The sequence below is a fragment of the Spea bombifrons genome, chromosome 11 (assembly GCF_027358695.1).
Source record: "Spea bombifrons isolate aSpeBom1 chromosome 11, aSpeBom1.2.pri, whole genome shotgun sequence".
NCBI classification, from domain to species: domain Eukaryota; kingdom Metazoa; phylum Chordata; class Amphibia; order Anura; family Pelobatidae; genus Spea; species Spea bombifrons.
In genome coordinates this window covers 21903960-21921431 of record NC_071097.1, presented here as the reverse complement: position 1 = coordinate 21921431, position 17472 = coordinate 21903960, and the positions used below count along the sequence as shown (strand labels likewise).

Below are 17472 nucleotides of genomic sequence, written 5' to 3'. Positions count from 1 at the left end.
TGATAAGGCATGTGTATGGGCACTTGGGCAGGCATATGTGTATAGGGCAGCTGTGTATATGTGCGTGTATGTGCATCCGTCTGTATGGGCAGTGTATATGTGTGTATCTGTATGGGCAGTGTATATGTGTGTGTATGGGCAGTGTATATGTGTACGTCTGTATGGGCAGTGTATATGTGTATGTCTGTATGGGCAGTGTATATGTGTATATGTGTATGGGCTGTGTATATGTGTATGTCTGTATAGACAGTGTATGTGTGTATGGGCAGTGTATATGTGTATGTCTGTATGGGCAGTGTATATGTGTGTGTATGGGCAGTGTATATGTATATGTATACGTGTGTATAGGCAGTGTATATGTGTATGTGTGTATGGGCAGTGTATATGTGTATGTGTGTATGGGCAGTGTATATGTGTACGTGTGTATGGGCATTGTATGACGTGTACGTCTGTATGGGCAGTGTATATGTGTGTATATAAGGAGTGTATTTGTCTTATAGTGTATATGTCTGTGTAAGTATGTGCAAGGGCAGTGTATATTTATGGGGAGGCATGTGTGTGTGAGCAGATTATGTATGTTTGGGCAGGCGTGTATAAGGGTAGTGCATAAGTGTGAGTACTGGCAAGTGTGTATGTGCAGGCAATTGCAGCGTATACGTGTGTTTTTGTGGGCAGGCATGCGTAAGAGCAGTGCATATGTGTGTGTATGAGCAGGCATGTCGTACTTAAAGGGAAGATTATGATTCCCTGTAACACATGTTTAACTCATTGTGTGTGTGTACGTAAGTGTGTGCATGCGTGTGTATGTTATTCAAGTGTTTAAGTGTGTGGATATGTTCCTGTGTGTATGACGTGTTAGGAGTCTTAGATGGTTCCTTCAATACATCATAGTAGTCTCTGTGGCCGTGTCCAGTGGGGTCCATCTGTGGTTGTAAGATTTGTCTTTTTGTGAGTTTCTGTGGGAATTTTCTCCCATTTATCTAGTAGAACGTTTTATGAGCTGAAGGTGATAAACCAAGACATTTTGGACAACACTATGCTTCTAACTTTGTGGGAACAGTTTTGGGGATCATGACTGTGCCCCAGTGTACAAAACAGCTACTTTGCACCATAACCACTACAGTGCGTTGGTTGTAGGGTCTTACTCTGCCTGCAGTTAATAAAATATTTCTATAAGAGTATTTAAGTGTTGTCTGCTCCCAGACCACAAATGCGGAAAGGGTTAATTGCATCATTGCATTTCTGTAGGATCTTTTGTTAAAATTTTGGCAATTGTGCATTACTTAAAGTATTATTACCGGTTGTTCTAAGTGAAATAACTGAAATATAGGCCAAACTTTTGGTTAATTTTCTTTGACCTGTTTGTTTAATAAAGAGCTTGTCTGTGAAAACTGAACATGATACTTTTTTTGTGCGGAAATTGTACACACACACCACACATACATTTATATAAAATTTGCCATGAACAATTCCCAGTTTACTGAACAAGAATATACCCTACCAGTAAAAATGCTATCCCCCCCAGATTTTTAGGGGTTCCTACGCCCATGGCTGGATTTAACATACGATACATCTGTAACATGAAATTAACTACCAATCCCCCCCATTACTGCTATGGGAATACACTAACTGGCCACTTTGTTAGGTACACCTTGCTAGTACCGGGTTGGTCCCCCTTTTGCCTTCAGAACTGCCTTTATTCTTTGTGGCATACGTTCTACAAGGTGCTGGAAACATTCAACTGGTACTAGGGGGCCCAAAGTGTGCCAAGAAAATGTCCCCCACACCATTACACCACCAGCCTGAACCGTTGATACAAGGCAGGAAGGATCCATGCTTTCATGTTGTTTACGCCAAATTTGACCCTGCCATCTGAATGTCGTAGCTGGAATTGAGACTCATCAGATCAGAACATTCTTTCAGTCTTCCATTGTCCAATTTTGGTGAGCCTGTGCGAATTGTAGCCTCAGTTTCCTGTTCTTAGCTGACAAGAGTGGCACCCGGTGTGGTCTTCTGCCCATCTGCTTCAAGGTTCGATGTGCTGTGCATTCAGAGATGGTATGGTACGACTGGATATTTTCTCTTTTTTCGGACCATTCTATGTAAGCCCTAGAGATGGTTGTGCGTGAAAATCCCAGTATATCAGCAGTTTCTGAAATACTCAGACCAGCCCGTCTGGCACCAACAACCATGCCACGTAAAAATGTCACTTAAATCCCCTTCCTTCCCCATTCTGATGCTCGATAGGAAGTTGTCTTGACCATGTCTACATGTCTAAATGCATTGAGTTGCTGCCATGTAATTGGCTGATTGCTATATGTGTTAACAAGCAATTGAACAGGTGTACCTAATAATGTGGCCAGTCAGTGTATATATATATATATATAGAGAGAGAGAGAGAGAGAGAGAGAGAGAGAGAGACAGATTTGAGAACTAAGATAATGTATCCTAGAGTACAGTAACAAGGGTGCCTACAGTAACAAGGGCTTTAGGAAGAATTTACTCATTGAGCATATCCTTCCTCTATTCCCATTTGTGTGTTTGTATGATCAGACTGGGTAGTATGTGTTGGGCATCTTTCAAATATGCCTTTGGCGGCTTTATTAATGGGACCCATGTTTGAAATTGCCCTCTAGGTTAAGTGTTACCAACCTTGCTTTTTAATTGCTTTTTAACATAATTTTGTCATTCACTTTTGTTTTTGTGTTATCTTCTTTGATAGTTTTAAATTCTGTATAAAGTTCACATCATTGTCCAAAAATGTACAAAAATCATTTGAAATAACTGTTTAAAATTTAACAAGACAAAAATAACTTTTCTTTCAAAAAACCATAAAGGTTTAAGTTCATAAAAGTCACATTTACTAATGCATTCTTTATTTTTTTTTATACATGCTTGCCCCTTAAAATATTTTACCATTAAGTAGAAAAAAGTGGAATGGAAATTTGATATCGTATTAGCTGTAACGAAGGCAGATGCCCTTGTTTTTTTTATATAAAAGGAACGTAGTCTGCCAATAGAGAAGTACTGGCCAGCTTTTTATAGAATTATTTAAACTGTTTTTGAACTATTTATTATTTAATGGAGTATCATCAGTTTTTATTCTTTGATGACAGATTCCCTTTAACCAGCATAAATAATTATGTTCTGCATAAAATTAAAAGCCTAACTTTTAATAGAGCCACATCAAAGAATATTAGAAACAGTGATATTTGCAAATCTCCTAAGCAGAATTTATTTTTTTGGTTTTTGACCCTGAATATAATGTCCAACTCATCATCACTATAAACATATAAATAATTGGTTACAGTGGAAATCAGTCCCTTTAACCCAACAAGTGCATTAGAACCCAAGGTTTCTTTACCACATATTATTCTTTAACATGGCCCCATCTGACCTCAGATATGCTTTACAGAGTTGATTTCACCTATAAAAATTTGGATATTTTATGTTATATTACATACAACTACAGTAGGGTTGTTTCGTTAGTACTGTTTTCCATGTACTGATTCTACTATTGATTTCTGTATCCAGTAGCTGAATTGAATAAGAAATGCATATGATTTATTCATTGCATTAATTAATTCTTTATAATCCTGACTCATTATTATTCAAACTAGTAAATACTAGCAATCCCTAGGGGTTATTTTTTTCTATATGAATGTTTTACATTTTAATCCAATAATGCAGACTATAAATAAACATAGCATCAGAGCCCTACACACATATGTATATGATCATACAGTTCTCTAGGAGGTCTCCCTTCTTAATTTTTATATGGTAACTGGGGGGTATGAAATCAATAAATCAAGATGGCTATTGAGCCCTAATAAATAAATATATATATATATATATATATATATATATATATATATATATAATTTTTTTGAATATGTACTCTATTATATATCACTTTAAAAAGCCTTTTGTGATCATTAATTTTAGACAGTGTTCAGAACACCTGCTGATTGAAATTATTTTAAATAGATATTGAGCTCTACATATTTGTACAACCCTTGTCTTTAACTGTGAATTTGTCATTGTGAAGGGTTAGGGTAGCCAAAATGAGGTATTCCATTTTTGTTCATATTTATAGCTTGATAGATATTTAAGTTGGTTAATTATATTAACTGTATAAGCTAATAAAATGTCACTGAAATATAAAGAGACATTATGTTTATTCAAAAATAAATGGAAATACATGCTTAATTTCAATATTATTAGGTCGCATATGCCTGTCTCATGCTGGTGTTAAATTGCAGCTGGAACATTCCAACAGTGATTGTTGAAATTGAACAAAGTATTTTAACCACAAAATGTTCTTGGGATAATGAAGAGAACATCTGTAAACCAGAAAGTATTTCAACATTCTTTTTCAAAGTTGAAATGATTAATTAGGATTTAAAATTTGTTATACCTAGTTAACAGTAGAACATACGTGTATGTCTGAGTGCAAAGCGGAGTGAGTATATTTCATTTTTCTGCTCACCCTTCTAGGATTCAAAACATTAACACTTTTTTACTACATTTTTTCCCTACTAGTTCTATGTTTTTTGTTTTGTTTAAAAAAATGCCAAATGAGCAAAATTGTACTCTATTGTACACTATAAGGAACTTTCATAGTTTCATAAAAATGCACTGAACATTTTTACGTAGATTTATGATGTCAATGTTTAAAACTTTACATATTTGAGCTTCTACCTTTGTTAATACAAGCACATTTTCGCTACTAACGAATAGGTATTAATATTGGATATATTCTTTCCCATGCACTCTGGGTTTCCCTACCTTTTCAGCCGACCCATTCTGCTTCTAGTTACACAGTGCTGGACATTCTTTGGTCCAGGGGCGTAACTAGAAACAACAGGGCCTTAAAAACAGCTTATCTGTGCCATCTTTGCCCCAAACAGCTTGTATGTGCAACCGTGGTCCTCAAACAACTTGTCTGTGCCTTCTTTGCCCCTTGTCTCCACATTCCAACATACACTCACAAATATGTAAACACACTTACACAAATTATACACACTAACTCACATACTCACACGCGTGTACACATTAATTCTAACACACAGTCCATCTCACCCTACTTACACATACATGATCACACACAAACATGTACACATCCATGCTCACACACACACAATTACACACCCATGCTCACACACACATTATAAATTACCTTACAGACTACAGTGTTCAGTCAACATGACTGACCATAGAGTTTATTTAATGTATTTAATTTTTAGTAAAAATATATTTGGAACAAACCTGGCTTGGTTTCATGGCACTTTGGACTATAACTTTCAAATACAAACAGCTGGCTTTCTGAATAGCTGGACCTTAGGGAAATTAATAGTCAAACTTGTTGGAGTAGTTTTAACCAAATTCAACTTCTCTGTTAAGTGCTGTAAATTAATTTCTATATAGTGGTCAGTGCTGAGCTGAAATGAGATCTGGCACATATTTTTAATTGAATATTTGTTATAGGATACTTTTAGTTACCTAAATTGCTTCCTAATGTTTGGAGGTACATACTGTTACACCTTAAAATAAAGAAACTGAAAATACAGTATCATACGGGAAAATAATTATAATAATAATTATAGGTTGTATTCACAGATTGAAAGTAAGAATTATTGTTATAAAATCTGATAATTTAATTTCCATATATGTCTAATTTTTTAAAAAATGTATTTTGTGAGATATTACAGTAAGAACTTCTTAACCATTTTCTTATTTTCATTTACTACCGCATAATCTTAATGTCATTGCATAAACATACTTTATAAATTTACTGTCTTGTTTGAGTACTAATATAGGGCATTAGATATGGTCATACCTGACAACTTCCCAGAGCAGGCTTCCCTCTTCTGGAGGATTGGTTACAAGAGGGAACAAGGCAAGCTGGCTGTGTAGGTGGGGGTGTGATGGAAACGACCTGTACTGCGATTGGGTACATCCACCAGAAGATCCTTCCTTCTCCCCATGGCCACCGGGAACACGAAACTTCAACCTTCAGATAGGACTAGCGCGACGTAGACAGCAGGAATCATAGCTCTTCTGGAACCTCGGTGGCACTGTAGTATACAGAAGCATAGCAATACAGTGCTTTACTGCCCTGACAAGGGCAGCACGAGGCTTACCCCAATAACAAGACGAGACTTGTATTGAGGTAAAACAGGAACTAACTTTATTGAGGAAACAATCACCACCTTCCAATAGGCTGGCAGTGAGTTATGACCAGCATGCATAACACCATATGCAAAACACAATATGCAGATCATATACAAGTTAGTTATAACAGAAAACCACACCAACAAAATCTTGCCATCAGAACCAATAATACTGGTCAGACAGGCAGGAGGAAGGGGAAAACTGGGATCTAGAGAGCTCTGGCTCTTTCACTGTTGCCACCCTGTACCCCTAATCAGGTACAGGCTGATTTACACATAAATCCAAGCAAAGGGACCAGGTATTGCACTGTAATTAGTGTCCACTGTCATCTGCTGGAAGTATGTAATGCAATCCAGGGGTCCACCGTCTATAATGGGAAATACAGCCTCCAGGCGCCGCCCAAGTCACGGAGGCTTCCATGACAGGGGGTATCTCTTTTTTGGGTGACATAGCCAAAGACCGTATTAACTTGGGTGGGGAGTGGGCTTGGCTAAACACCACTCCACTGCCTTCAGAAAAAGGAGAAGGGACTTGGAGACCTAGGCTCTTGATCTAGAGACTCCAAGTCAAATCCAGAGAGCCCCCAGGTGTCATATTCCACAACTCTGTACAATGGATGTATTATCATTATTTAGCCAGAAAGGGAAACATTATATATACATTAGCTAATTCTATGAATCTATTTCCTTATACAGCAATAAGACATGATTTATGGCATAGCCTATTCACTGTGAAATTAGAGAACTGCAGCTGATCCTTTTTCTGACCTGAGAAAACTGCAAAGTGAAAAAAACGACTGCAGCTCTGAAGCACTTAGGAGATGTAATTCACTATAACTGTCATTGTTGTTATGCAGTAATAAATGCCTATAAAAACACATTCTCCTGAGCATGGTTTATAAAAATGAACATATAAATCATGTGTTCATATTTGTCCTCTTGACTTTAATGGAGGAAAATTAGAAAAGTAAGTACGAAAGAGGGAAAAAGTACCTGTTCTGTTCATCATGTTATGAGATATGTGTCTAAAGCTGTGCTTTGTAAAGTCCATCAACAGAAGTTGGTGAAAAATAAAATAGGTACATGCTGACAGGAGACATAATTATCTCAACAAATGATAACAAAGCAATGATCTCAGAGTTTTCATGTGTATTTGTTTGGTTCTTTCACTCTCGCTCACGCTCTCTCTCACACTCTCATCCACTCTCACACTCTCCTTCATGTTCTCTCACACGCTCATTCACTTTCACTGGACACTAATTGCACGTCCTGTCTCTGTCTTTTTGCTGCACAGCACCACTTCTTCTATTGCATATTCTTGTTAATCTGCCCTTTTTCTTCGTCCGCTGCGCCTTGGGTTTCCTTTTTCTGTCCTCTTCTCCTTGGACATGGCCTCCCATTGAACTTTTGTCCTCCAGGCGCACCATCTCCTGCGATTGGCAGAAAGTAGGAGGGGCTGTCTGTGCGGCTCCGCCCTTTTGCAGAAGTGAACAGAGATGGTCTTGAATAACACAGATAGACTGGCAGAGGAACAAATATATATACAATTGTAGAGATAGGAGTTTTGGCAGACCAGGAAGTTGAGAAATTTTAAGTTGTACTTATTTTTAGACAGTCCCGGTACTACCTTTATAGTTTCTTCTGGCGCTTACAGTGAAGGAAAAAATTATTAGATCCCCTGCGGATTTTGTACGTTTACCCACTAACATCTTGCATGTTGCCCCAGACCGAGGGAGATTGACAGTTATTTTGTGTTTCTTCCATTTGTGAATAATTGTACCAACTGTTGTCACCTTCTCACCAAGCTGCTTGGCAATGGTCTTGTAGCCCATTCCAGCCTTGTGTAGGTCTACAATCTTGTCCCTGACATCCTTGGACAGCTTTTTGGTCTTGGCCATGGTGGAGAGTTTGGAATCTGATTGGTTGCTTCTGTGGACAGATGTCTTTTATACAGTAGAATAAGAGAATGCTCCTAATCTCAGTTTGTTACCTGTATAAAAGACAGCTGGGAGCCAGATGATAGGGAATAAATACTTATTTCACTAAGTAAAATGTAAATCAATTTATAACTTCTTTGAAATGTGTTATTTTTTATTTTTTGTTGTTATTCTGTCTCTCACTGTTCAAATAAACATACCATTAAAATTATAGACTGATCATGTCTTTGTCAGTGGGCAAACATACAAAATCAGCAGGGGATCAAATAATTTTTTCCTTTACCGTACAAATTAGACCAGGAAGTTGGCCACCCAAAACCAGATATATGAACTGTGCTTATCAAAATCCAGCGTAGCATGAGTTGTGTATAGTTGTTCTAAATATAATTAACACCACTTAGTTTTTGGATCTAATTTTCCTTTAAAATATTCTAATCAATGCATGTTTAAAAGCAATGCTTTCTCTTGGCTTTCTGTTTAATATATTTTAATTTAGTGGTGTTGGCACATGATCACATAACGAATTGGAGCTAACAATACTTCTTTGTTTGGATTTGCAGGTGTGTAACTATATATACATCTATATGTTATATCTAAAATATGTGCAAATAGAATAATAAGAATTTGTTTAGAGCGATAGATGAATATCCAACATTTTGCATTAAGAAAAAAATAAAATAATAACCAAAATGGTTCATTTAATTTGACTATGTAAGCTATTCCCAAACCCCAGTACATTGGCAGAAAACAACCAGAATATAAATGATGCTGATCCTGTTTGTAATTTCTTTATTTAAATAAGACTTCCTGCAGTGAAATACTGTTTTTAATCATGTTGGCACATGCAGTCTAGTAGAGACAGATTGTAAAGACACATAAAAATGTTAAATTTTAAACTAATGTTAATGAATGCAAATATCTGCTTATATCACATACATATATTCACACTAAGCTTAACCTTTTCAGTTTCAAGGAGGTGTGCAACTTAAAGGTATTTTTCTACCCAGGGCCAGATTGGAAATGACAAAGGTGCCCTGGCACTTTAAGGCCAGCAGCCGCCTAATGACATAAGTGTGTCCGACAGCTGGATATGTGCGGCCCCATTTTTATGCTCACCCAGGTATATTCAGCCGCTGCCTGCTCACTGCTGCTGAAGAGGCAGATCGAGTGAGAGTGTATGTAGTGCTGTCGGCACTGGTGTGCCAGATGGCCAGTCCATGCCTGGTTCCATCAACACCCCTATTTCAACAGATTTGTCCTTGGAAATATAAAATTTGACAGCAGATAAGAACCATTCAGCCTATCTAGTCTCCTTGTTTATTCTGTTGTAAAGACTCAAGCCTTAATCAGTCCGTAGTCTCGTCTTCGTTGCGACATTAGAACAACATTCATTGTACTATTAAATGTCCAAACCATTCACAGTGTAAATTGTTTAATCATAAATAATTTTGCATCATTTGTAATTATTTTTTTAATAATCGTCATGTGACACAATAGCAGGCACTGATTTGTTGTTGTCACAGAAACAGGAAAACCTTCTGCAATTTAGGTAATTAAACCATAAGAAGAAATAAAATGACAGCTTTGCTAAGTGTATTTGTTTAACCTGCTCAATGTTTTCCTATGTGGGAAGGCACCTTTAATCCGCTGCCATGTAACTGGTTGTATTGCTTTTGAAAAGGTATATGGAAAATAAAATTAGCTGAGTTGTTATAAATCATATTTTTTTAAATGTATTTAAAATACATATATTGATTTATTATGTGATTAGGAAGCTATTAGTTTGCACTGTACGGGCCATAATCCAGTATTCATTTTATGATCCTTTAAGTAGGAGTAATTTTTAACCGCATACAAGTAATGAAAAGTGCCAGATAATGTCTGATAAGACTGCATCTGTTCGGTAGGAGGGATGCTTACATTATATTGATAACTTATGCAAAGTCAATTCTTCCTGCAGCAATCACATCTGTGGGGTTCATTTATTATGCATTCATCAATCAGTCTTATTTTCCTGTTCTGATCTTTTCAAATAATTCTCCTTGCTGTTAAATTATTTATTATGTACAGCATAATTATCTGCAAGCAGAAAAAGAAAACACTATATATGTACAATTAATTTATTGACACATTCCGTTCTAAATATGTAAGAATAGACTTAAGGCATATGTGCTTCAAAATAAAATATTCATTTTTATTTCCCGAGTAAATAAAAGAAAGGCAGTGCTGTACGTTGCACTCAAAACATTTTACATTATGCAGTGCTGAATGAAAACAATGTAATTAAAAAGCAGAATAACAAGCTTGGCTTCCTTCTTCTAAATGAATGTTTAAACCAGAATGGATTTCTAGAACAGACTGTATAGAGCTCTCATTCATATTGTAGTTCTATATTATACAGTACAAAAATAATGTTTGTAAAGTTTCATATATATTGAAACTAATACTAGCTTTGTTTCCCCAATTTGGCATTGGCTTGGAATGCTCACATTTATCTAGTTTTCATAGATAGTTTAAATCTTACTCTGAAGTACAGATCAGCCATGTTTGTGTTATATTAGCTTCAGACATTGCCAAAGACAAAGAAAAGACAAAGACATGGGCAGGATATTCAGAAGGAGTAATGTAGATCATCTTGATACAAAGAATTATCTAAGTTCAATCAGAATGGTGGAATGTGGTATTTATCCCTTTCTATAGAAATGTGGAACTAATATCCCTTGGTATGCCCTGCCTCTCAAGCATCTGTAATATAATCATTACGGCAACAAAACATTTCCTTTGGTGCATCTAAGTGTCCAATACACCTGGACATGTATATAAAATGGTATAGGCAAAGTATTTTGTAAACATAATTTTGCCCAATCATGTACATAATTAATTCCTGAATTAGAATAACTCATTTTCACTTCATCTTGTTCTAGCTACATTTCCCTTGGTCTACAGTCTATCTTGGGAGTATAATTAACAGTTTTAATTTGTATTCATGCTTTACTGCCTCTTCATATAGAGAGAATCGGGGATTCTGAAGGGATTTGTACGGGCTGTCCTAACGAACAGTCCCTCACGTCTTGCGTGATGACATCATCTTGCAAGACTTCCTTTATGTATGGAATCCTCACACTTACACTTAACATGATGCTCCATTCATGGGGAATGAGTGCCACTTCATCCCACAGGTGTTGGGGGTTGATATCAGGGTTCTGTGCGGCCGGTCAATTTCTTCCACATGAAACTCATCCAACCATGTCTTTATGGACCTTGCTTTGTGCGCTGGGGCACAGTTATGCCAGAATAGAAAAGTGCCTTCTCCACAAAGTTGAAAGCATAGCATTGTCCAAAATATCTTCGTTTGCTGAAGGGGACATACCAAGATGTTGGTAAACTCAGTAAAGAAGGGGTTAATGAATCTATGTAATTGTGTTTAATAAGCTGTCATTTTATTTGAGTTACAGAATCACCTTATGTGTATCCCCATTGGAGCAGCGTTAATACATTTCTGATCTCTGGAAATGCATGACTTATATATAAACTGCAGAAATAAAATGCACCATATCATAATTACTAGATGTTTAAGTGAAATACCATCTTTTTATCCTTCAAACTAATGTTTTAGCTATTAAAGCACATATTTCATTGTAAGAAAGGACAAAGGACAAAGTCAGAGAGCAAAATAACTCAAAAGAAACACAATACAGCTCAGAATCAAGTAAAATCGTAGTTTATACCATACAGTGGATTTTATACTTTGAAAGACAAAATGTTCTTTTCTTTGAACTGCTTAGAAATTAGTATTAATTTGAAGGAAAATATAGTCTTCAGAATTACAACAAGGAGGAAAATGATAAAACCATAACATTTTTGGAGCAGCTCTTTTACCAAAAACAAAAGCTGTTTCTTAAACTGGATAATTTTGTAAGTAGTTTTTTTTTTTTTTTAACAGTAAGTGTTCTAAATATGTTACAAATTAGCTGCCAAATGTGTTTTTAGATGCTTCAGTCGTTGCCTTAAATAGGGCATTCCAAGAAAATCCATGGCGTATAGCTTTGGCTATAAGGTTGAGAAACGAGGTATCTGGAAATAGAGTTGATCTTTTTATTGTGTTGTTCTAGATGAGCATATAAATTTATATTAGAAAAGTTGTCCTTAATGTATTATTTTTTCAGGGTAAATATCAATGCCACAATGTGCTAACACTGGGTTATATTCATGATGAACTGTATCAGTTGATCTTAGTCTGTCGGTTCTGGCATTGTCATACCATTTGATTGTGTGTACTTTTAGAAGTAATGCATAAATTGTTGGCTCTATGTAACAAAAAAGCTAATAATAACCCAAGGTGTAAGTGTGTGTCCATACATGTGTGTGGTTGTGTGTGTAACATTTGATAGTTGGAATGCAGGTGTCAAGCTGTATTGGAATCTACTTGAAAATCAAGATTTAGAGCCTGTAACACAGTATTCTAGTGAATGTTTAGTTACGATACATCTTTATTCCACAGCAAGTTATAGAGGTTGCAAAACCAGCAGAAACACCTTTACCATCACCGCTTGAAGAAGGTATACCTTCTGAGATCTATATGCAATTCATGGCTCCAGTTCCATTACAAAACTTAATGGAAAACAAGGTACTGTGATAAGAATAGCTCAACGTGGTTTCTTAAATATGTTATAGAAACATTAAGAACATAATGTTACATTTTCCTGTGATAATAAAAGGCATTGATTGTAAATGTCATACAGTTAGATTCAGAAATATTTGGACACTGACACAAGTTTTGTTATTTTGTCTACCAAAATAAGTTCAATTTACGGTTAAATAATGAATATAGGCTTAAAGCGTAGTCCATCGGCTTTAATTTGAGGGTATTCACATCTAAATTGGAAGAAGGGTTTAAGAATTACAGCTCTTAAGTATGTAGCCCGATCTTTTTCAAGGGGCCAAAAGTAATTGGACAATTGACTCAAAAGCTGTTTCCTGAACAGGTGTGGGCTATTCCGTTGTTATTTTTTCAGCAATTAAGCAGGTATGAAGTCTGGTGTTCATCTGAAGTGCTGCATTTGCATTTGGAAGCTGTTTCTGTGAATCCACAAGATGCGGTCAAAAGAGCCCTCCATGCAAGTGAAACAGGCCATTCTTAGGCTGCAAAAAAGGAAAAAAAAACACCAGAGAGACAGCAGGAACATTAGGAGTGGCCAAATTAACATTTTGTTACATTCTGAGAAAAAAAAGAATGCACTGGTGAGCTTTGCAACACAAAAAGGCCTTGATGTCCATGGAAGACAGCAGTGGTTTATGATCGTAGGATCCTTTTCATGGTAAAGAAAAACCCCTTCATAACATCCAGCCAAGTGAAAAACGCTCTCCAGGAGGTAGACATCATTATCCAAGTCTACCATAAAGTGAAGACTTCACAATAGCAGATACAGAGGGCTAACCACCAGCTCCAAAAACCACCCCAGTTCTGGAACAGCATTCTTTGGACAAATGAAACTAAGATCAACCTGTTCCAGAATCATGGGAAGAAAAAAGTATGGAGAAGCCTTGGAACAGCTCATGATCAGAAGCATACCACATCATCTGTAAAACACAGTGGAGGCAGTGTGATGGCCTCAACATGCATGGTTTCCAATGGAACTGGGTTACTAGTATTTATAGATGATGTGACAGAAGTAACCGGATGAATTATGAAGTGTATACAAAGTTGGTTGAACGGCGCTTTACTTTACAGATGGACAGTGAACCAAAACAAAATTTTAAGGAATATGGAAATGGAATATTCTGCAATGACCAAGTCAGTCACCTGATCTCAACCCGATTGAGCATGCATTTCACTTGCTGAAGACAAAACTTAACGCAGAAAGACCAACAAAAGACAGCTGCAGTAAAGGTCTGGCAAAGCATCACAAAAGAGGAACCCTAGCGTTTGGTGATGTCTATGCGTTCCAGACGTCAAGCAGTCATTGCCTACAAAGAATTCTCGACTAAGTATTAAAAGTGAACAATTTATTTATGATTGTGTTGATTTGTCCAATTACATTGGAGCCCCCGCAGTAAGAGGACTGTGCATTAAAATGGTTGCAATTCCTAAACATTTCCTAAAATATTTTTGTTCAACCCCTTGAATTAAAGCTGAAAATCTGCAATTGCATCAATTGTTGTTTTATTTCAAATCCATTGTGGTGGCATACAGAGCCAAAATTATGAAAAGTGTGTCAGTGTCCAAATATTTCTGAACCTAACCTTTATTTTTTAATCCCATGGCAATGTTCATCAACATAATATTCCTTCCAAAGTTTACTACTAGAATTTTGATTGAGCTATTTTTGCAGTTCCAACGACCATCACAAACTGTTATGCAAATGTAGCAGTTACACAGTTCCATTTTAAGATATTTAAATTGTTAAGAAAACAGATGGTGCAAACTAAACTTAACTGTATTACACATTCAGTTAAATATCATGTCATTTCTTGTCATCTTGGCCTGAACAGAAAAACACGCAAATGTTTCTCACTAATTCTTGTGATCCATATTGTTTTGCATCTAACAAATGAGGTATCAGAGACCTTTTTTAATGCTTTACTTAGTTTCTGTCTAAAATCAGTTTTATTTCATGTTCTAAATAAGGAGACAGAGAAGACTGATGAAGATTTGGAGAAAGGTGAAAGTTTAAATGCTGTTGATCCTCCTAATATACTTAGCATGGGGAAAGTGAAGACCGTCTTGAACCAGGCCACAGTGGAAGCTATGGGCAGCCTTCAAGTGAGTTTTTCATGTATTTGCATTAAGTTACTTTGCCGCCAACGCCGCCGCCTATTACATTTTATAATTAAACACTCATTTATTTTTCTATAATAGTTGGCCATAGACAGAACACAGACAACACATGCACGCTTAAACCAATAGGGGCAATTAAAAAAGTCATGAGCAAGCTGAACCATTATGTCCTTCTGTGTCCTACTACCCTTTTTCCTAGTGTATGTTCTTGTTACAATTCTGTACTTGTTTCCTCATTAAGGGTTAGACTTTATTTGCACAGCTCTGCACAATATGATGACACTGTATAAATCAATTAATAATGAATATTTGTTTGGACTGAAAAAAATCTTCCAGTCTACCTCATGTACAGTACATGGAATTTATTACAACTTTAGGTGAGCCTCTAAAATACACAAAGCAAATAACACAACTAGTGTCCACTCCTCTGATACTCTGATACTGAAGTTTAATTTGATATTTGGAGATATTTAGAAACCCTACATTCAGAGGCTTCCAAAAACCCAAACCCAGAAATTCTGGCCTATCAATCATATATCAATGTAAATTATTTATATATGAATATTAGATTGTAAGCTTGCAAGTAGGGTCCTCTTTTTCTTAATTTATCATTTGTCTCTGCCAGTTCTAGTTTCGTCATACCCTTTGAATATATGTACTGTAAGAAGTGCTGCTACATAAAAGATTATAATTTGTTTAGAATGAATATTTCTGGTTTATTTATACATGTAACCATAAAATATAGTACATTAAGACACACAAGCAAAACATCCAACAGTAGCTATAAAACTCATGTAATATTATATTTCTAGTAAATAGTCTTACAATGTTATACTGTTTTTACTTCTGCCTTTCTTTAACCTTATATGTGACATTTTATCCACCACATTAAAAGAAAGGAAATGGCTTTATCTCACACATAGTTCCTTAGGTTGTCCGAGTACTGACATTGATTTATAAACAAGCTGGATATTGTTATTTTACGGAAGCACAGAAAATGTAGTGACATTTTGTTGAACTAAAAGACAGATTACTGAATGTTTATTCTAGATACAGGACATAAATGGGTGTTGCCCCAGTTTTCTTTAGCACCAGATATCAGTTACCTAACTCATTTATTATATAAAATTAAATGTTTTATACTGTTTCAAGAGTCTTTACATTTGTAGAAAGTACAATATACTGTCTGTAAGTATAAAGAGGCAGGGGAAAAGAACAAATGCATTGTGTTATTGTGATTATTCATTCTGTGCTTTTGCACGGGAGATTAAAACAAAAAATCACATTGATTAACATCATATGGTTGCTGTGTCCCTTTGAACTTAGTGATCTTCATAGACAACTATCATTTTAAAGCTTTAATACTATATTAGACAAAAATGATTTGAGTTAAAATACACACATTATGGATTTTACTTCTATGATAAAACTATCAGTTAAATGCTGGGGAAGAATTCTGTAACGTCTGTGAAACAGGAAGGTAAATTAAGTGTAATCTCTCCCTTTAAGGCATGATGGAAATGTCAGACTTCCAAAGACATAGTGCAGCAAAAAGCAACTTTACCCTAAACACTTTATTTTTCTCCCTGCAGACTGAGATAAATGAAAAGCTGAGAGTGCAGGAAGAGGCCTACCCTGAAAAAATAGAAAACTTGGAAAAGCCATGACATTCTCACCAGTCTGAAATGTCAGATATGAGATTTTCACACTGAAAATTCTGCAGAAATGTTTTTCTTGCTACATTACCAAATATTAATTGTATAATATATATATCTGTATTATATATTTGGTAATATGTTTATTATACACCTAATACATATGCTACATTTTATGCTAACAAACTATATTTTCTTGTTTAAAGCATTTCATATGTATATTAAACATATTGAATACTTCATATTAATCATTAAAATAAAAAACTTTGGAATAAAACAAAATATCAGGTTTTTCATGTGACTTTGTTTTTATTCTCTCACATTTGCCATCATCTCATATACATGTATGTATGCATGTATGTATGTTCTCATTCCAAGTTTCATGGAACTGCACTTTATGTTTATTCCCTGTAAATTATGGAGTGAATATGTATTTTATGTGCTTTATGGGACAGTAAATTGTCCCTTTAGCTTCCTGTTCTTAAGCTCCACATGGCTTCAAGCAGCCAATCAAACCACAGATTGTGGAGCTGCAGCTTCTCCTTTGGTAAGTGTTTTTATTTATGTTTTAAACCTTTTAAATAATGCATTTTAAAGTAGTCACATTGTACTTCAATATATATTCTTCTTTGGTGAGGCTGCCCATCTTACATAAACCGCCCCTTTGGACATTAAAACAAATGTCTCTATAAATATCCTTTTCTACACTTTCTCCACCATTATTTTAAAGTATATTTTAGACACTACATTATGGGGTTTACCAAATAATTTTCTCACTCTATGTCACCTAATTGTTTATTATACCTCTTAAATATAATTCATATTTTTAATTCATGGTCTATTACTAGTGATGTGATAAGTATATCTTGAATCTTATTTTTTTATAATTTATTTAGTTTTATAGTATAATACATAATAAGAAAAACAGG

The 17472-nt window shown here is 35.6% G+C and overlaps 1 protein-coding gene across 1 annotated transcript in view; it reads left to right on the top strand.

Annotated features, from left to right (window-relative positions):
• CABCOCO1 (ciliary associated calcium binding coiled-coil 1) overlaps nucleotides 1-16655 on the top strand; it is a 29554-nt gene extending 12899 nt beyond the window's left edge. Inside the window, exons 6-8 of the mRNA XM_053449935.1 lie at nucleotides 12612-12737; nucleotides 14739-14873; nucleotides 16481-16655. Of these exons, the coding sequence (XP_053305910.1) occupies nucleotides 12612-12737; nucleotides 14739-14873; nucleotides 16481-16555 (336 nt within the window). The 3' untranslated portion in view covers nucleotides 16556-16655. The remainder of the gene's footprint in view (nucleotides 1-12611; nucleotides 12738-14738; nucleotides 14874-16480) is intronic.
• The last annotated feature ends 817 nt before the right edge of the window (nucleotides 16656-17472 follow it).